Below are 19,054 nucleotides of genomic sequence, written 5' to 3' on the forward strand. Positions count from 1 at the left end.
GTGTCTAGTGACCAAAAGATGCATATGATCTGACTACTATACCTGTTACCAAAAAACAAAAACGAATTTGTTATGTGCATCAGTAAATTTTGATGCTATTTAAATATTTTCTCTTTCTCACGTCAATTGAAAAACTTGTTGTGAAGAAATCGAATACAATCCCATCTTATTATTACTTCCTTCCGTGTTTTTGAAGTAATTGTAGATCAAAAGTAATAACACGAGATAGAGGCATGACGAGATAGAGCACTTGCCACGTCAAATTAAAAAAAATCTGAAATGTTTTTCATATCTGAAGCAGGGAATGTGTAGTGTAAATATTGAGAATTCAGATATCTTCAATGTTCGAAAATCTTCGTCAAACGGAAATTTCGTACTATTGGCGGAGTCCGGATATAGTCAACTAAAAAAATTCAAATAAAACCAACGAGGGCTATTTCTCTAGATTCTGATTCCTTTTGTGACATGTCCGCTAAATCTACATTTCTTAGCAATTGGAAAACAGCAATTCTGAGCATTTCCAATAGATCTGTATTAATCATAATTTTGTCTTGGAAAAAGGAACAAACCTCGAAAATGTGTTTGTCAGATTCGTCACCTCGACTACTTTACCAAGGTCAATATCCCTTTTCTGCCAAATTTACTTTTTACCACTGAAAACTGTCTCACACCACACCTTCTGAATGCATAAGAGGAGGCTCTCGAAACAAACCACTTCACCTTTTTCTTTACGATTCCTATTTTGTAATACTGTTTTCTGCCCCGGAAATTAGTCTGTGCCAAAAGCAGTATAAAATACGTGGTTGGAAAGAAAAATGACCATAAACCTTTTCGTGGTTTTTGTGTTGAAGTTCTTTTGTAAGTTCTAAGGTGACCTTCGTGGCTTGAAAATGTTTTACAGTAAAAAAGCTGTATTTGCAATTTGTTCGTAGCTCACTGAAAGTTTTACTACCTTGACTGTTGATATACTTCTAAGCTGGAAAAGTTATTGTTTTCGAAAATCGGATATTGTTAGCTAACTTTTAAGTATATTTCCTGTAGTTAATGGGACAACTTCGAATCCATGCCAGAATATCACTCCAGAACCAAAAGTTCCAGGAGACAAATTCACGGTCACACCAACTGTTTCTTGTTTTTTATTTACTCTCCATTCTCCACTTTCTTCACTTTCATCCTAAACCCATACTCTCCAGTTCACCTTATTCTAATATATACACAGATGCGTCTTCATATCCTTTCAATTCTACTCTTGCCAATTGTGACGTCATCTCTAAGATTATGTTTTGATAAATCTCCGAACAAGTCGTTGTTTGCTCGGCCACTGATATCACTCAGAAATCTGAGCTTGGACAAATGTTTCAGTGCTTGTCTGGAAATGCCAAGGGAAACATGCAAGTAAGTTCCTTGATTTGCATTTCTGCTAGCAGCTGTTTCTTTTTTCAGATCAGTCACATACACGAAAAAAACCATGAACTGCCAGTTAAACGGAAAATCGAAACAAGACGTGAAAACTGTGAAGAACCCGATGTCAGACTTTTATCATAGAACGTGTTTCGACAAACCAAGTGTCGCAATAAGGAGGGATACTGTAGCATCAGAGTCTGGATGTTTTACATCTACACCTGGAAAGGTTTTGATTGGAATTGTTGATCAACTTGTCCGCGACGTGGCCACTGTGAATGATTGTCAAGCTCAATGCAGTAACAGTCAGACCAAGTACGATATTACATGCAAAAGTGCAATGTACTATGAAAAAGACAAAGAATGTATTTTGGCTTCACAATCGAAAGCGGATATTCCTGATTTGTTCATTGATGATGACAAATCTCTGTATCTTGAAAATAGTTGCCTCGATAAATCTGATAAATCAGTGGTTGTCAAAACTTCGGATATTTTCAAAGGATCTTCGAAGTTTTCTGAAAATGAATCTTCTCGTTCTGACGGAGAACTGGAACCACTGAAAACGGAAAAGACTACACTTTCGTCAATTCTCTCATCATCTACACACATGGACATTCAATTATCCGGATACGAAGGACCATCTGACTCTGTGAGTAATCAGAATCGAGAAGATCTTCTCACTACAAAACCAACAACCACTACAACTACAACTACCACAACCACTCAAAAACCGATTGCTCCAAAAGTTATTGACAATTACAATGTGGTGAACACACCAAAAACAGAATACGGAAGACGATTGAGAGACACAAGAGTGAAATCTTGTTTTAGGTTAAGAGGATCGAAAAGATCAAAACACATTTTTTTTATGTTTCAGAGAAATTCGTCCAATGGGAAAAATGGAAGCATTACGAGTGGTTAAAGCTTATTCACTGGAACAATGTACTGATATGTGCAGACTTTGCACTAAATGCTTGGTAAAGCAGAAGAAATGCCAATCTGTGGCTTTTGATATGTAAGTTGAAATTTGATAATTTTTGTTATATTACCTTCACAGATACCATAACGTTTTGATTATGTTCAATAGTAATTTTAAAAAAGAACTAATCGGTAGGCAGGCAGGCTTTAGTGTCATATCACTGCCTACCTACCTACTACCCCCTTATTCACCTGCCTACATACCCCTGCCTACCCCTTATTCAAATTCAAAGCTATCATGTCTCGTCGAACACAATACTTTTTGGGCTACCAAAGGAATAAAAACAACGCTGCACATATAGTTTGGCAGTTGGTTCGGGTGTAGACAGGCGTAGGTTACTTTAAAAAAAGGCACACATACGTTTGGGCCCCTACAATAGATCACCATTACATCTCAGAGATCTATTGTTTATGTAATGAACTATACATAAATGGATTTTAATTGTGCACTGACGTATGTCCGCACACTATATATCTCCAGATGAGATCTATGAGAAGTTGTCTTTAAGTGAGTGTATGACCTCACTAATGACCTCATTCTATTTCCAAACTACCTAATTTCCAATTTAATTTTAGTTCACGCGAGCTCTGTGCACTTGCCTCGAAACGATTGTCGGATGGTGGTTCATTTACTGATGACATCATTTACCACAACCGAATGGATTGTTGATTTTCAGATTCTTTTTCAATTTCTATATTCTCCATTTCCTCCAACTGCCAAATATTTTCATTTTACATCTCTTCAGTGTTTTCGTTGATTCCATTTCACTTTAATTGAAAAAAAAACTTCCCACAACTGACACAAATCCATAAAATGTGAAGAGCATATCTCTTTGTTGTAATCTCATTTTCTTTATTTACATACATTTTAGAATTTTACAAATATTTTCACAACCCCAATATTATCACCAAAATTAGGTTTTCGCTGACTTTTTGCGCATTGGAGCCACTTGTGGCTGTCCGGTTTGCCCGGCGTGATGATAGTATGCCATTGGATGGTACTGGATTGGTGCTGGACGAGCAGCTTGGAATTGTGGAGGTGGAGCTACTGGAGCTGCTTGTGCTAAAATTATATATTTAGTTGATGTGGGGAAATTCTATTGTTTTGTATGGGAAAATCATAATTTTATTCCCTGTCTTTAGATCACAGACAGTTTGCGGGTGTTTTTAATTCTAACAAATTTGATAAACTGGCTTGAAAAAATTGTCCAAACTATTTGTTTACGCAAAACGAACGCTCTAGGAAGCGAAAGCGGAAATTCAAATTTTGAAGCATTTTCAAGCAGATAGGGAAAATTTCTCTTTCCTTTTCTTTTCCTTGATGTCAAAATGAATACTAAAAAAAGGCTAAATACTAAATATCCAAATTATTTTCCACACATACACTACTCAAAATCCTGTAAATATTTTGAATTATATCTTACACTCAGAAAAAATCCTGGACCATTAAGTTGAGGACTATCTTCAATAAGCGCGTTTTTGTCAAAATTTTGATTACGTAATCAGACTAGGGATTTGATGATACGACCGTAAAATGTTTATGTAGGAAAGAGGTAAGAATAGATAATTTTGAACGCGGAAATGCGAATAGTTTAGCGCCTACAAAGATAGCCAAAATGAAACTTTCAAGTTGTTTTTTAATCTGATGAATAAGTGTGTTTTGATTATAGAAATCAGAATGCCAGAATGCCAGAGAAAAATCACACGTACACTTCCTTTTCGGTTAACATTTTAAAAATTAGTACCCTTTAGAAAACATCTGGTTGTAAACTTTTACAACCAGATCTATAAAACTCAGAGGACCCATATGACCAAAAATCCAGTTAGCACTTCATTTCCGCACGTGACGAAAACGAATGCTTGCAAGCCATGGCTTTGAAACTTTGAAACTATCATCATCCCTCCTCCTCATCCAGAGTCATTGGCTCATTTCAATGTTTTTTGCAGGCAGCTTTTCCATCAAACTAAACTTTAATTTGAAGGGCCGAATACTCTTTCGAGTTGTCTACACACGTGAAATTTGATCTTTTAGAAAACTAAATGGGATCTTTATTATTAATTCAGAGTCATCCATTTTCTAATGAATAGGTACGTGGGCATTCTATTATTCTTCTTTTCATTAATCTAAATTCAGTGAAAAGTTCTTCACAAGAAAATCAGATTCTCGAGAATCTTTCCATGATTGTTGTTTTCTTATTAAGTAGACCTTTCTCTTTTGAAAATGATTTCACATCCCTAAAAGATATACATACATTTTTTAAATTTAAAAAGAACAGTTTTCAACTGGTTTTTAATGATTTTACTTCTGGTTTAATTTAATTTGGGACAATATCTTTTATAACTAAATTTAGTTCCAGGAAGTACGAAAATTACGTACATACTGGCTACATTTTTCACTAATAGTTTAACGTTTGGAATGAAATTCAATCAAAAACTTTTTCCAAACTTAGTTTTGGCCAGGAAATAAAAGATTTATATACTTAAAATTATATTCAAATTTTTTAAAAGTTGATATTCCAGGAATACGTTTTGTTACAAACATAAGTTCAAAAGAGAGAAAATCTGTTCCAACACGATTTCAGACTTCTTCCGATTGACTGAAAGCACCCTTGGGATGCATTTCAGAATAATTGAATTATTAAAGTTTTTGTTCACTATTTGTTTTCACTATTTTCATAACAACTCACGTCTATATACAGGACTATACACCGCAAATGGGCTGTATTGCTGAGGTATTTCAAATTGTTGATACATTTGGTAAGGAATGTACTGCTGATAAGGGTCCTGTGGGATTGCTGCCAGCTGTGGAGCGAGCTGTGCTTTTTGAGCCATTTGAGCGCTTCTCATTCTGAAAATATGAGGAAATACGTTTTTTTGCTCATTTTTATCCTAAAGATGGTTTAGTTTGGTGTTAAAAAACAGCGTTTCATAACTTCATTATTTACTGATAAATTCTCTAAAACTCACGAATAGAAAGCTGGAAGATCTGATTCTTCGATATATTCGTATCGACCACGAGCTTCAACAAATATTATTGATATTAAAACTAATAATTTCGAAGTGTGACTTATCATTCTTTGATTTAGAAATTACCTGAAACCATCTCTCCTAGTTATTTTATAGTGTATTTATTAACCGGTTTTTTTCTCAAAGTCAATTTTCATTGACAAGTGTCCTAAGAAATCTCGATGTGTGACCGAGAATTTTCACTAATTGGATTCATGATTTATTTATGTTTGTAAACCATTTGAAGAACAAAACATGACAGGTGAAATGAGCGAAACTCCATGTGGAATACAATTAGGAGTCCACATCATTTAAACAATTTGAGGAGATATTGGCAGCTGCAATTTCAGAATTCCTCATTTAAATTAGATGTGATCTGAACTTGAAAACTGGGTTTTGGGAGTTTTGTTTCGATTATCAGCTGTTGGGCGGGGCATAGTAGTTTTTTATAAATAATGCACAACTAATAGTTCATATCTCTGTCAATTGCACACTAATCGACAATCGGTTTTTACTCCCTAATTTACTATTGACGGCCAACAACCTTGCCAAGGATTTAAACCGAAATATTTTGACCGTATCTTGTAATATCGACAGTTTAGCAACATTATTTTCATAGCATTGTTTCTGGCTTGAATTATTGGTTTCCTTGAATGCTCTGATCTTTCGGAACTGGAATGTATACATTCAAAGTTCAGACAAATTACTCTAGACATTCTAATTTTGTTATTAGGTAATGTGTACACATAATTCAAAGATCCGGGTTTCTTCACCTATTTAAGCCCTGTCCTTGTTAGCTTCCGCATGTTTTTTTCGTTTATTCCTCGTCATCCCTTTTTGCGTTTCAATTTGAGTTTTTATTTCAGGTAATTTTCAAAAATGCAATCTACTCTCCGAATTATTTTAGTTTTTCTCCTGGTTCTTGTTCTGGTTGATGCACAATATAGAATGATGGGTAAATCTTGAACGATTATTCATATTTTTGTAGTTTTCATAATTTTCAGCTAATTACGGTCCAGCTTGGCGTCAAAAGATGTGGAGGAAAACTCGTGTCTCGTCTCCAGCTTTTGAGGATGTTGCAGACAGTGGGCTGATCGACATGTTGGCAAATTAATTTCAATTTCAAAAATAAATAACAAGAGATTAACTTTGTTTCATCAAATTTTTTAAAAAAGTATATAAATAAAGATCAGTGGGCCGGGATTCATTTTCATTGATGGAAATAGTAAAACTAATTCGATAATAAAAAGTTTGTGTTATGCAACTGCGTCAGGTGTGAGCCTTCTACAAAGGTAACATTTTACCCTGCTCTTCCCTAACTCTATTCTACCTTATGCCTAACCCTCCGTTCGCCCTACATAGTTCATTTCCAAACTTTTAATTCTAAAAAATAAAGGAAATGAAAATAATCGAAAAAAATTGGACATTACATGAAGACATAGGAGAAAATGAAAAAGAAAATAGTCTTTATGGTAGAGGGTAAACAGAAGGTTTGCCCTACAATTTTTACTCTCGTGAAAGGTTTAGTGCATACTTCTCTTCATCAGGCGCAACTCAGGTGTTAGAGCATCATGACACTCAACTTTAGATACGCGCCAAAAATTCTTCTCTCGACTTTTTATAAACTTGTGATCAAAGAAATGGGAGATATGAAACATGGCACGTTTCTTACGGTTACCTTATACAGCTTTTAATAAATATTCTGAAATGACGAGTGGGCGAAGATAAAAAATGTTTATCAGAGAATCAGAAGTATCTGGGTTCAACTTTTAGAATTGTGGTCTTGAACGAATTGGTTTTGGAAGTTGAACAGTCTTTTTATCCAATTTTTCAATAAGATCAGGATCTTTTCCGTTTGCAATATCGTATGCAGTGTCATTTACCGTTTTCTAAAAAAAAACATATTTGAGTCGGTTAAATATATTAACCACGTCATACCTTCATCTTACGAATAATTTCCTCTTCGGTCAGAGGTTGGTATTTATTCACGACAGTGTCCACTTTCACTATCTGCAAGACAATTATGTTTTCTGAAATAACAACTTCATGGCCCAAAACTTACACCACCGGGATCAGAAAAGTGAATATCAGTAAGATTGAGGCGTTTCATATAATTATCCAACATATTTAATCTAGCCGTCGGTCCTGGCGGCTCTTGTGCTTCGAATGATTCAAGTAGAACGAAAAATGCAAGTGGCAAAAATACAAATGTATTCATTTTAGAAATTGAAATGAATTTTTTCAACTTAAAAAAATTTTTTACATTTTTTTTAAACTTTAAAACTCTTCAACACACGTATTTTTATTTAAAAAAAATCACAATCATTTTGGAGCAGGTTGCAAAGATGGAGCAAATCCCATTCGGAAGTTTCCAATATCATAAATGTTACAATATTGCCTGATAAACGGGTCTCCAAGAATCCAGGAAGGTCCAAAACCTCCAAAATCCATTGGGAAGAGAGCCATCACACACGTTCCATCGCCAACATCCGCAATATAATTGTAGTGTTCGATTTGATAATCATGGCCACCAATTGTAACTTCAAGTGGTCCAGGAGTAGCATCACAATCGATTACGTACGCTTCTCCAAGGATATAGTACTGTAACATTTTAGAGTGGAAATTAATTTTACATGTTTATTTGGTTTTTGAATGGGAAGAGTTAGTTTTACAACCGGCTTCAAAAAAGTTGAAGTTATAACGAGCGACTCCATTACTGTTAATATGAAATAAAATTTCAGTCGAAACAAAAAATATTCATAGTTATAAATTAAGGTGAAGATAAGATGAGATCTTATCAGGTTTTTATCTGATAAAAACTTACGGTAGCGCCAGCCTGCTTTGCAATTTCATTAATAACTACACTGGGACCACCCAAGAAAGAAGTTCCAGTATCCGAAATCACGTCAACAACTTTTGCATTCAAATATTTTCCCAGTCGGAATCGATTTGCCTTGAACTGAAAATAAGTGGCAGATGACAATGGCTGATATCCAATCACTGGTTCACAATTAGTAGTGTCTACTGCTCCATATGTGAACACTCCTCCTCCAACATTTGTCAATGTTCCTCTATGTTCCAAGAATACACTGAACAATGGTTGATCAAGAATTCCTTGTTTAATAGCATTGATAAGTGGTGGAACTACGCCATCAACAGCCAATGTAGTGAATGCAAGACCGAATATTCCATCGGTGGCGTCGTTTTTTAAATCTGCTGAAACTTGGTTTGCAATTCCGAATGTCGTTTTTGGGATTGCTAACTGATTTTCTCCGGTCGCTCCAATCTACAAAATTTTAATTGAAAGTAAGAATAATTGTTTAAAAATTATACCTTCACAATATCTTGTCAAATTTGTGTTTCGACTCACAATTTGCTCTAAAAGTTAAGTGTAAAAGTTCACTTTTAAATTTCATTCTTACTTGCATGATGTCCCTGGAATCCAAAGATTCGCGGAACCTGTGTCAAGGACAACAATAAAGCTCTGATCAGGAGTTCCAATAGTGATGTTTCCAAGATATTCAAAATCGGCAAAGTCATTGACCTAAATTAGTGTATGTGTTTATGAGAAAAATATCAAATAAAAGTTATTTTTGAAAGTTGGCTAGTTTCTATTTAAAAATTGTGAAACTTGCATAGAACAGGTTATCAGTACAAGTTTTAGATTATTTTAAAATTTGGATACGTTAAAAAAAACTTACATTCTGTGGCAAACTCTGTAGCTGCCAAGGATTACGGTTTCTTTGTCTCTCGAGATGTTTCTTATATGTTGCCCATTCTCCACTTCTCAGCATCTCGATCCTTTTTGATGGTTTCCATAATATTTTACTTTGATGTACTAATCCAGAAACAAAAACAAATAAACTTATAATTAAAATTATTGATCGCATTTTTCAAAAAGTGATCAATTTCCCCCTTTTCAATTCTGGTTTTAAGCTTTTTTTCATTTTCTTGCATCATCAAACGGCGGACTCGTTAATTTCGCTGATAACACAAGTAAACTGATAAGAGGAATGAAACATCGTGATTAAAATTCAATGCAATTCATTTCTGCAGAAAAATTGTTTAAATATTAGTTGTTTCAATTGTTTTATTATTGAAAAAGTATAAGTACATAAATAGTAATATATATTTACTTTTGGAGAGATGGAGCGAATCCCATTCTCTTGTTTCCAATATCGTAAATGTTGCAGTATTGACGAATGAATGGATCTCCAAGAATCCATGATGGTCCGAATCCTCCGAAATCGAATGGGAAGGCAGCGAAAAGGCATTGACCGTTTCCGGCATCAACGATGTAGTTGACTGGCTGGATGGAATAAGTGTTGGTTCCAATGGTAATATCAAGAGTTCCTGGCTGGGCAGCGCAGTCGATGAAGTAGACCTCGTTAAAGTCATCATAAGTGGCTCCAGCGGCCTTGGCGAGTCCGTCAACAACAGATTGTGGTCCTCCGAGGAAGGAAGTTCCGGTGTCAGAGATAACATCAACGGTCTTGGTGTTTGAGTATGATCCGAGTTTGAATCCGGCAGCCTTGAATTGATAGTAGGTGGCAGAGGAAAGTGGTTGGTAGGCAACAAGGGCTCCGCAGTTGGTGGTGTCAATGGCTCCGTAGGTGAAGACTCCTCCTCCAACATTGTTGGCGGCTCCTCTGTGCTCAAGCCAGACTGAGAAGAGTGGCTGGTCAAGGATTCCTTGGTTGATGGCGTTGATGAGTGGTGGGACAACTCCGTCGACGGCAAGGGAGGTGAAAGCAAGTCCGAGAATTCCGTCGGTGGCGTCATTCTTGAAGTCAGCGGAAATCTTGCTGGCAATTCCGAAGGTGGTGGTTGGAACAGACAATTGGGAGTCTCCCTTAGCTCCGAACTGAAAATCAATTTGATAAGGACTGATTTTTTGTAAAATTCACTTTGCCAGCTAATTTATATCAAGATTACACAACGCACACATTAATGCATTGAAGATAAACTTACTCTAACGGTATCTTGTCCGAGGATTCCGGCGGCATCTCCTGATCCGTATTGGATGGTCCAGGACTTTCCGTTCTTAACGAAGGTGCTGGAGGCAGTGGAATCGAACTTGCTCTTGGTCTTGCAGTTGGTCCTTCAAATAATCTTTTTAAATATTTCAGAACTGAAATCTACTCACTTGCAGGTTGGTCCTGGAATCCAGAGGTTAGAGGATCCGGTATCCAAAACAACGATGAATCCTTGATCTGGGGTTCCGATGGTGATGTTTCCGAGGTACTCGAAATCTCCAAAGTCATTGACATTTTGTGGGAGATTAGCAAGAACATTTGGGGACACAGCTCTGAGATTTCTCTGGTATTCAAGGTAAGCTGGATATTGTCCAGTACGGATCATTCCCATCTTCTTGGATTCCCTCCATACGATCTTGTGTTGATGGACTGAAGCCGATGCAAGGCCAAGAACGGCCAGAAGGATGAAGGTCTTCATACCTGAAAATAAATATTTCAGAAAAATATTCTAAATGGAAATGAAATTGAAAGTGTAGATAAACGAGTGAAATAATTTTCAATTTCAAGAGCAAAAATTGAAGTAGAAAATGTCAGATAGTGCTATGTTTTATACTTGTTGAGAAAACTCATGGGCGCACTGACGTAAGTTTAATTGGTTGATAAGAACCGCCTTCTTATTTGGTTTGTACCCGATCGGTGCGATTCTTATCACTAAAAAATGAAGTTTAGTGAAGAGAGTAGTGCCGATGATTCCGGCTTCTGGAAGTAACGACTGAAAACTGACGAAACAGCTTTTATGAGCTAATAAAACTCGAGTATTAACTGAATCAAAAGTGCGTAAAGTTCCGTGAACGGTACCCGGAGATGGATGACATTTGAGTCAAGTGCTGATAGGTCAATACCAGGTACACACGTAGGTTTACTGGCTAAATCCGGAGTAATACGTGATGAATTACGTAAGCGATAGGAAAGTATACAGTTTGAGCATGGCTAAAACTTGAACAGACAGAGTCCAAAGGATGATATAATGAATGACGAGAGCCTTATTTAAGGCATCACTGTAAGATTTTCCAACAATTCAATTTGCTCTGTATTATAGTTTTCAACATTATACAGTTTTTGAATTGAATAAACTTTTTGAGTTGGAAGGTTCTTAACGGCACTTTCTATCTCATCTTACTTCACAGTTAGTAAAATAGTTACAATAGTGCCCATTATTTGAATTTTATTTGAAAATTATGTCCATTTCCAATTGTTCCACAGCATTTTTTTTTGCAAAACTCCATATTTATATGTAGATAAACTTTTTGCCAGAAAACTTGCCAGGGAATAGTTAAGGATGAATTTTCAGCCTATCTTCCTAAAGACCCCAAATATAAAATTTTTGGTGGATTGCAGAGAAAGCTAGGCATGGTTTCAAGTTTTACAGTTCACCCTTTTGAATTGGAAATCCAATTAATACTGTACGCTTGTTTTGCAAGTGTACCCAAATGACATCACTATTTTCTGCAGTTTTTTTTCCGGCTCTGTATTATTTTGGCAGTCAACATGATAGCTTTATTGACATTTCTTTAAATCAAACGTTTTCCTCAATCATTTCCGCTGTTTTACTTCTCAACCTGTGACAGTACAAACATCTTGATCATCACGTGCCCAATAGCCAGGCATGTTGACTATGAGCCGGAACTTTTCTAGATAAGCTTCTTACGAATCTAGATACGTATTCTGATTTATTATCAATAATTTATCGCATCAGATCAAGAAAGTGAGAGTTCTTGCGTCAGATTGAAAGAATAATGGCCAAAGTTTCCAAACTTTGCACGGACATTCTAGTTTGCAAAGTTATGAGCTGAAGAACGAAAAATATTAGGTTTCTATGGTATTTAATCTTAAACGCATAAATTTTAGGAAGAAAGAACCATTTTAGTTCTTGAATACTTGTATTACACTTTCAAATACCCATATTTCAAGCATAATAGGACTACTGAACTTTTTATCGTACCGGGCATTCACACAGTCTCGCACAAAAGTCAACCTAAATGATATTGTATTTCAAACAGTTGTTCGTTGAAAAACTAGTAGAATCAAGAAACAAACATGATTTCAACCAAAATTAATGAAACCTCTTTTATTTCAAAACACAACACGCACTGAAAACATCGAAATATTCAATAAATCTTTTCAGAAATGAAGACAACTCTTCTCGCTTTTGTAGCCATTCTTGGCATGTGCTCGGCAACTGTGGTTCAGCATAAATTGATCTATCGGGAATCGCCAAAGATGCAAATGATGAGGCGAGGAGAATGGGGAGCATACGTTCAACACAAGGCTGCCCTACGTGACGCCAATCCAGCTGTGTTCGCCAGTGCTCCACAAAATGTCAATGATTTTGGAGATGTTGAATACCTAGGAAATATCACGATTGGAACTCCTCCACAACAGTTTATTGTCGTCTTGGATACTGGTTCTGCGAATCTCTGGGTTCCAGGAAGTAACTGCGAGTCAGTAGCCACCTTACACAATGGTTTTTAAATTTTTATCATTTTCAGTGGAACATGCAAAGGAAAGAGCGAGTTTGACTCATCTAAATCTACAACATTCAAGAAAAACGGACAATCATGGCAAATTCAATACGAATCTGGAAGCGCTAAGGGAATCATGGGAGTAGATACTGTTGCTTTTGGTGGTGCTTCAGAACAACAACTTCTTGTCCCATCTACCACTTTCGGTATTGCCTCTCACATTTCGTCTAACTTTAAGAATGTAAGATCTATTTCCCAGATTATTTGATTCTTCATCGGAACGAAACTTTCAGGACGCTGCTGAAGGAATTCTCGGGCTTGCCTTCACATCTCTTGCAGTCGACGGAGTTACCCCACCACTGATCAACGCCATCAACAAGAAAATTCTCGATCAACCTCTGTTCACAGTCTTTTTAGAACATAAGGGAACGGCAAAGAATGTTGGAGGAGGTGTCTTCACCTACGGAGCCGTTGACACTACCAACTGCGGACCAGTGATTGCCTATCAACCACTTTCATCTGCCACGTATTATCAGTTTGTTGCTGATGGATTTAAGCTCGGATCATACTCAAACAATAAGAAATCTCAAGTGATTTCCGACACTGGAAGTTCGCTCATCGGAGGACCAAGTGCTGTGATAAATGGCTTCGCTCAAGCTTTGGGAGCAAAAGTGAGTATCAGTTTAATTTTGACTCGTTGTGAGGGACAAACAGTTTTTTTAATCTTTATATCTAAACCTTTTCCAGTACCACAGCGATGATGATGCTTACTACCTCCCATGCTCAACATCTAAGGGAACTTTGGACATTACTATCGGAGGAAATGTGTATTCTATTGAACCTGTCAACTATATCCTTGATGTTGGAATGGGTGACACTTGTGTCTTTGCTGCTTTCTCATTCGATTTCGGAGGATTCGGACCATCATGGATTTTCGGAGATCCTTTCATCCGTCAATACTGCAACATCTATGACATCGGACAACAGCGCATTGGTTTTGCCAAGTCTCTCCAGCCTTCTTCAAAATAAACTCTATGCAATGCGATTGTGAGAAATGAAAATGAATACTTCAATTTACTTTTCTTCAGTGTGTGATCTACGTGATTATGGTCAAAAGTCCAACTTATACATATCGTCATGTACACCTTATTTCTTTTTTCATTTTCTGGACAATTTTGTGAAGTGAAAACCCACGTCACAGACCGTTATCTGATTGAGTATAAATGATAAGAAATCATTGTCAACTCAAATAAAATAGGAATTTGTTAACTTGTAGTACGAATTCTCCTTATTCTTATCTATTTCATAGACTGAGCTGTTTCATTCGTATTACCTTTTTTCTGTGTTTTGTCAGCTTTTCCTACTATTTATAATTTAATGTTAACTTTCACGACCATTTTTCCAGGTATGAAGACCACTTTCGTAGCACTAGTTGCCCTTTTGGGCCTGTGCTCGGCAACCGTTGTCCAGCACAAGCTGATCTACCGTGAATCTATCAAGATGCAAATGATGAGACGTGGAGAATGGGGAGCATACGTCCAACACAAAGCTGCTCTTCGTGACGCTGACCCAGCTGTGTATGCCAATGCTCCACAAAACGTCAACGACTTTGGAGATTTCGAGTATCTCGGAAACATCACCATCGGAACTCCACCACAGCCATTCCTCGTTGTTTTGGACACCGGATCTTCAAACCTCTGGGTTCCAGGACCATCTTGCGAGTGAGTAAATCCTTGTTGTTTTTGATTTTTGATAATTATTTTCCAGTGGATCCTGCAAAGGAAAGAGAGAGTACCAATCAACAAAGTCCTCGACTTTCAAGGCCAACGGAAAGCCATGGCAGATTCAATACGGATCTGGAAACGCCAAGGGATACTTGGGAGAGGATACCGTTGCCTTTGGAGCCGTCACCGAGAAACAACTCCCAGTTCCATCTACCACTTTTGGAATTGCCACACACATTTCATCCGACTTCAAGAATGTAAGTTTATAGTGTAACAAGAACTAATGTATATTTCAAGTATCCGAAAATCTATTTTAACACATGTTTTTTTCCTTCTGTTTTTTTCATTTTCTGTAATTAGAAGGACAGAAAAATGTAAAGCAAACAGCTTTTTAGTGCCGATTTTTATGACGATGACTTTAAGAATGCATTTTTACGATCATTATCAGTTCAAACACAGTGGCAAAATTTAGGAATGCAAAAATTTATTGCAGCTAAAGTGCTTCTACTCACATGGAATAGTACACAGTGGGAATATTTTCTCTTTCAGGATGCCGCTGAGGGAATCCTCGGACTTGCTTTCACATCCCTCGCTGTCGACCATGTCGTTCCACCACTCATCAACGCTATCAACCAAGGACTTCTCGATCAACCACTTTTCACCGTGTGGCTTGAGCACAAGGGATCTGCCAACGATGTTGGAGGAGGTGTCTTCACCTACGGAGCAGTTGATACTACCAACTGCGGACCAGTGATTGCCTACCAACCACTTTCATCTGCCACATACTATCAATTCGTCGCTGATTCATTCAAGCTTGGATCCTATTCAAACTCTAAGAAATACCAAGTTATCTCCGACACTGGAACTTCCTTCCTCGGAGGACCAAAGGCTGTTGTTGCCGGGCTCGCTAGTGCTCTTGGAGCTACTGTAAGTTGTTGTTTGAGATTCCCGTAACTAAACATATTTTTATAAGTAAGAAGACATAAAAGAACAATTCCCATTCTTTCAGTACCACAGCAACGACGACTCCTACTATGTTCCATGCGCCACCAACATCGGAACCTTGGACATTACCATCGGAGGAAAGGTCTACTCAATTAACCCAGTCAACTACATCGTTGACGTTGGAATGGGAGACACCTGCGTCTTCGCTGCCTTCGCTTTTAACAACTTCGGATTCGGACCAGCTTGGATTCTCGGAGATCCATTCATCCGTCAATTCTGTAATATTTACGATATTGGAGGACAACGTATGGGATTCGCCAACTCCCTTCAGGCCAATTAGTTCTTCAAAACTTTTTTCTTGCGTGTTTAGAAAGAAATAAAGTTCATTGATGCCTATCAGATGTATTCTAGTTAGAAAGCTTCTAAAAAGTTCAATAAGAACATTTCTGTCACTTTCTTATTGATAAGCTTTTGATCAGTAATTTCCGATTCATTTTGTCGTAAGTACCACGGTACAAGACGTTTATTGGCTATTTCTATATTCAATTTTTATTTTATATTTTACATCACATGGTTCTGAAGCAGCTGTTTTTAAACATGACCTAGTTTTCCGAGAGTCAAAAAAAGTTGAAAATCTTCGACGTGGATCTTTTTTTGAAAATCAAGCTCTAGTGCCTCAAGACGTTCAAGATTTTCAAGACTCTGAATATATTGGGATAATCACTATTGGAAAGCCCTACCAATTGTTTAAAGTAGCAATTCAGACGGGGACATCTACATTGTGGATTCCAGCACCTGACAGCGAGTTGGTTTCGGTACCTTTTCGATTTTTAAAGAGCATCTTCTAATTTCTAGCACGTCGTGTAACGGTAAAACGCATTTCAACCCGAAAATATCAGGCACATTCCGAGTGACTGGAAGAGATTTCGATTTGACATACGGTATGGGAACAATGTTTCAAGATAGAGTATCTGGATATATGGGTCAAGATTTGGTAACTTTTGGAGCTTATGAAAAATCACAGTTGAAGATTCCAAACAGTATTTTTGGATTGGCATTGACAATTACTACAAGATTTTAAAATGTGAGTACTAAAGGTGGAGTAGCGGATTTTGGGTAAAATTAAAAATAGGTTACATCTTATTTAGTTTTAATAATGCATTTAGTCATTTAACTAAATGTAAAAAATGTCTACTTTAAATGTCAACAAGGTAGCTTTCAGGTATGGTGATAGACATACATTATTATTATTTGATAATATCAACCATTCTTTTTAGGTTTCCAACATTGATGGTGTCCTAGGTCTTGCACCTTCAATGAACTATGATCGAGTATTCTTATCTCCACTTTTAAATGCAATTCAACAAGGACTACTAGACGATCCACTTTTTACTGTTTATCTGGAAAAGCATGGTTTTACGAGCAATGTTCCAGGTGGAAGATTTACCTATGGAGCAGTTGATATTGATAACTGCGGGCCTGTGATTGACTGCTACCTTTTATTTCAGCAAATAGTTACGGATTCATGGTGACAACTTCAATTTTTAATAATTTATTTATAAATTTCAGATTGATGGTGTTTCTATTGGAAATTACACGTTAACTCGGAAAATGCAAGTCATGACTGACACGGGAACTTCGTTCATTGCTGCCCCATTCTATGTGCTCAATGAAATTATTGTAACCCTTGGAGCAACTGTGAGCATAATGTATTAACGCATTTACAATAGCAACATGTTTCAGTACGATAACACGACAAAAAGCTATTATGTTTCTTGTAATTCTGAGAAACCAAATTTGAACATTGTTATCGGAAATAACATCTATGTTGTTGAGCCCAATAATTATGTTATTGATGTAAGTACAGAAAAGATTCAGAGAAACATAACTACCGCACCAATAACTGTTTACCTTTTTTTTTAAATAATAAATCAAACTTCTGCCTTCCAGATAAACCAAGGTGACAAATGCCTGTTGGCTATCAGTGGACTTAGTGGATACGGTATGGGTCCTACATGGATTTTGGGAACACTATTCATGAGACAGTTCTGTCATGTTCACGACATTGGGAACCAACAAATAGGCCTTGCGAAAAGTCTTCAGAAATGACTTTTTTAAACAAAATAAATTAATTTATCATTGCTGATCAGGTGTAACATTATATTTCTGTACCACCCCAGAACTTGGAATTACAACGCACGACGATGAAGTGTTGGAAGGACATCGGAAGAATTCTATAAATTGGAAACTCAATATAATTTTTCGTAGCACAAGTCTTCACCTATAATAGCCTTTCTGAAACTCTATATGCAAGTCATCGCAATAATTGGTTCTAACAAGGGGTAGACAGCCAAACTGCTACTTGTCAGATTTCCGAGATACGGTATGTCTTTTCCAATCATTGGAAGCAATACGAATAATGCTACGGGTGTATACATTGTGATCATCGGAATAATTGTCTTCAAAAAAGATTATCATTCATAGTCATAGTCTAAAAAATTCACCTGCATGCATAGCATCTTGAATATTTGCCTGTTAACATCTAATGCTTTCGGACTGAAATCGTGGATGGTACTCTTCAATTTTGAAAAAATGCTCAAAGCACAGAACAGGATAATCAAAAAACTTGCCACCTAAAAATAATATTTTTTTTGAGTAACTTGAATTCTCCACAAACCAAAACTGTGGAGCATGAAAAGGAAGCAGCAATCTCCTTCGGCTTCAGGTGAATTTCCCCATCATCTCCACCTGACCAGTACATTGGTCCGATGAAAGAAGTCGTTGTAGAATTCATGTGAAAACATGTCATGAGTTCTTCTTGCAGATAAAGTTGTTTTTCCAGAGTATTGGGCATTTCGTAGAAAACACAATGTACCAAACAATGAGAACAACACTGGAGTTAATATTAACAGAAGATTTACTCCTTTTAAGTGGACGAGTAAATAACTTCTGAAACAAATTCAAGTGTACGTTTTGAAAATTCGAAATAAAACTAACTTGCAAAGAGCTATGTATCGATATATGAACTGACACGAAAGAAGCGAAGCAACAACTCCAGTTAAAACACAATGTAGACCTGAAAGAACATAATTTAATAAATATAATGAGATATTATTCGTTTTAAATTTCTATATTTTATTTCCTTACTTGCAAGTAATTCTCCGAACGAATAAGAAATATTCATAAATGTGTTATGCGTAAACACAACAAACATGGATCCTTTCATGTGCGCAACCTGAATGTAAAGAATAAATTGATACCATGATCATTTCTACTCACCGGTTGCCCCAAGATCTCTACCAGAGAATAGATCATGGATCCCAACGTGAACACTAACATAGCGTATCGATAGTTTCCCATTACATTATCAGCCTTTTTGATAGTAAGAATCATGAGAGAATCATTTTTTTTTGTCGAACATATATTTCAGGAAAAATAGAATAGAGTGATTATAAGAGGAAAGTTGGAGAATACCATCGGTTTTTCTGGATTTCACAAATCC

General features: G+C 36.6%; 7 protein-coding genes and 3 pseudogenes across 10 annotated transcripts; 5 read left to right on the forward strand and 5 right to left on the reverse strand.

Annotated features, from left to right (window-relative positions):
- Window positions 1-1,219: 1,219 nt before the first annotated feature.
- pana-1 (Apple domain-containing protein) lies at window positions 1,220-3,219 on the forward strand (the record flags this gene model as incomplete). Its single annotated transcript, NM_072727.7, has 4 exons — window positions 1,220-1,395; window positions 1,444-2,232; window positions 2,279-2,416; window positions 2,956-3,219. The coding sequence occupies 4 exons, from the start codon at window positions 1,220-1,222 to the stop codon at window positions 3,047-3,049; spliced, it is 1,197 nt and encodes a 398-aa protein (NP_505128.1). The 3' UTR covers window positions 3,050-3,219.
- C16D9.8 (uncharacterized protein) lies at window positions 3,212-5,470 on the reverse strand. The gene is made up of 3 exons (NM_072728.3): window positions 5,347-5,470; window positions 5,067-5,227; window positions 3,212-3,442 (listed from the first exon to the last, which is right to left on the reverse strand). Exons 1-3 carry the CDS (start codon window positions 5,451-5,453, stop codon window positions 3,294-3,296), a joined length of 417 nt encoding a protein of 138 aa, NP_505129.1. The 5' UTR covers window positions 5,454-5,470; the 3' UTR covers window positions 3,212-3,293.
- A 674-nt stretch (window positions 5,471-6,144) lies between these two features.
- Window positions 6,145-6,640, forward strand: C16D9.9 (Neuropeptide-Like Protein). Its single transcript, NM_072729.4, has 2 exons — window positions 6,145-6,340; window positions 6,390-6,640. The coding sequence occupies exons 1-2, from the start codon at window positions 6,265-6,267 to the stop codon at window positions 6,497-6,499; spliced, it is 186 nt and encodes a 61-aa protein (NP_505130.1). The 5' UTR covers window positions 6,145-6,264; the 3' UTR covers window positions 6,500-6,640.
- Window positions 6,641-7,105: 465 nt separating this feature from the next.
- On the reverse strand, window positions 7,106-8,236 carry F21F8.5 (uncharacterized protein). The gene is made up of 4 exons (NM_072730.3): window positions 8,210-8,236; window positions 7,448-7,986; window positions 7,324-7,395; window positions 7,106-7,274 (listed from the first exon to the last, which is right to left on the reverse strand). Exons 2-4 carry the CDS (start codon window positions 7,601-7,603, stop codon window positions 7,155-7,157), a joined length of 348 nt encoding a protein of 115 aa, NP_505131.1. The 5' UTR covers window positions 7,604-7,986; window positions 8,210-8,236; the 3' UTR covers window positions 7,106-7,154.
- On the reverse strand, window positions 7,708-9,275 carry F21F8.6 (annotated as a pseudogene). The gene is made up of 5 exons: window positions 9,087-9,275; window positions 8,808-8,929; window positions 8,719-8,763; window positions 8,210-8,671; window positions 7,708-7,986 (listed from the first exon to the last, which is right to left on the reverse strand). Coding segments are annotated over exons 1-5 (1,097 nt in total).
- Window positions 9,276-9,414: 139 nt separating this feature from the next.
- asp-6 (Aspartic protease 6) lies at window positions 9,415-10,841 on the reverse strand. The gene is made up of 3 exons (NM_072732.10): window positions 10,532-10,841; window positions 10,357-10,486; window positions 9,415-10,249 (listed from the first exon to the last, which is right to left on the reverse strand). Exons 1-3 carry the CDS (start codon window positions 10,837-10,839, stop codon window positions 9,518-9,520), a joined length of 1,170 nt encoding a protein of 389 aa, NP_505133.1. The 5' UTR covers window positions 10,840-10,841; the 3' UTR covers window positions 9,415-9,517.
- A 1,705-nt stretch (window positions 10,842-12,546) lies between these two features.
- On the forward strand, window positions 12,547-13,960 carry asp-12 (Peptidase A1 domain-containing protein). The gene is made up of 4 exons (NM_072733.7): window positions 12,547-12,862; window positions 12,911-13,124; window positions 13,177-13,554; window positions 13,631-13,960. Exons 1-4 carry the CDS (start codon window positions 12,549-12,551, stop codon window positions 13,910-13,912), a joined length of 1,188 nt encoding a protein of 395 aa, NP_505134.1. The 5' UTR covers window positions 12,547-12,548; the 3' UTR covers window positions 13,913-13,960.
- Window positions 13,961-14,288: 328 nt separating this feature from the next.
- On the forward strand, window positions 14,289-15,948 carry asp-5 (Peptidase A1 domain-containing protein). The gene is made up of 4 exons (NM_072734.8): window positions 14,289-14,604; window positions 14,651-14,864; window positions 15,157-15,534; window positions 15,617-15,948. The coding sequence occupies exons 1-4, from the start codon at window positions 14,291-14,293 to the stop codon at window positions 15,890-15,892; spliced, it is 1,182 nt and encodes a 393-aa protein (NP_505135.1). The 5' UTR covers window positions 14,289-14,290; the 3' UTR covers window positions 15,893-15,948.
- Window positions 15,949-16,256: 308 nt separating this feature from the next.
- On the forward strand, window positions 16,257-17,661 carry asp-11 (annotated as a pseudogene). Its single transcript has 6 exons — window positions 16,257-16,357; window positions 16,408-16,636; window positions 16,830-17,080; window positions 17,122-17,250; window positions 17,296-17,409; window positions 17,503-17,661. Coding segments are annotated over exons 1-6 (983 nt in total).
- A 140-nt stretch (window positions 17,662-17,801) lies between these two features.
- On the reverse strand, window positions 17,802-18,945 carry str-137 (annotated as a pseudogene). The gene is made up of 8 exons: window positions 18,832-18,945; window positions 18,700-18,787; window positions 18,550-18,628; window positions 18,428-18,501; window positions 18,230-18,369; window positions 18,057-18,185; window positions 17,890-18,011; window positions 17,802-17,847 (listed from the first exon to the last, which is right to left on the reverse strand). Coding segments are annotated over exons 1-8 (792 nt in total).
- Between the last annotated feature and the right edge of the window lie 109 nt (window positions 18,946-19,054).

Source organism: Caenorhabditis elegans, chromosome V, assembly GCF_000002985.6.
Source record: "Caenorhabditis elegans chromosome V".
NCBI lineage: Eukaryota > Metazoa > Nematoda > Chromadorea > Rhabditida > Rhabditidae > Caenorhabditis > Caenorhabditis elegans.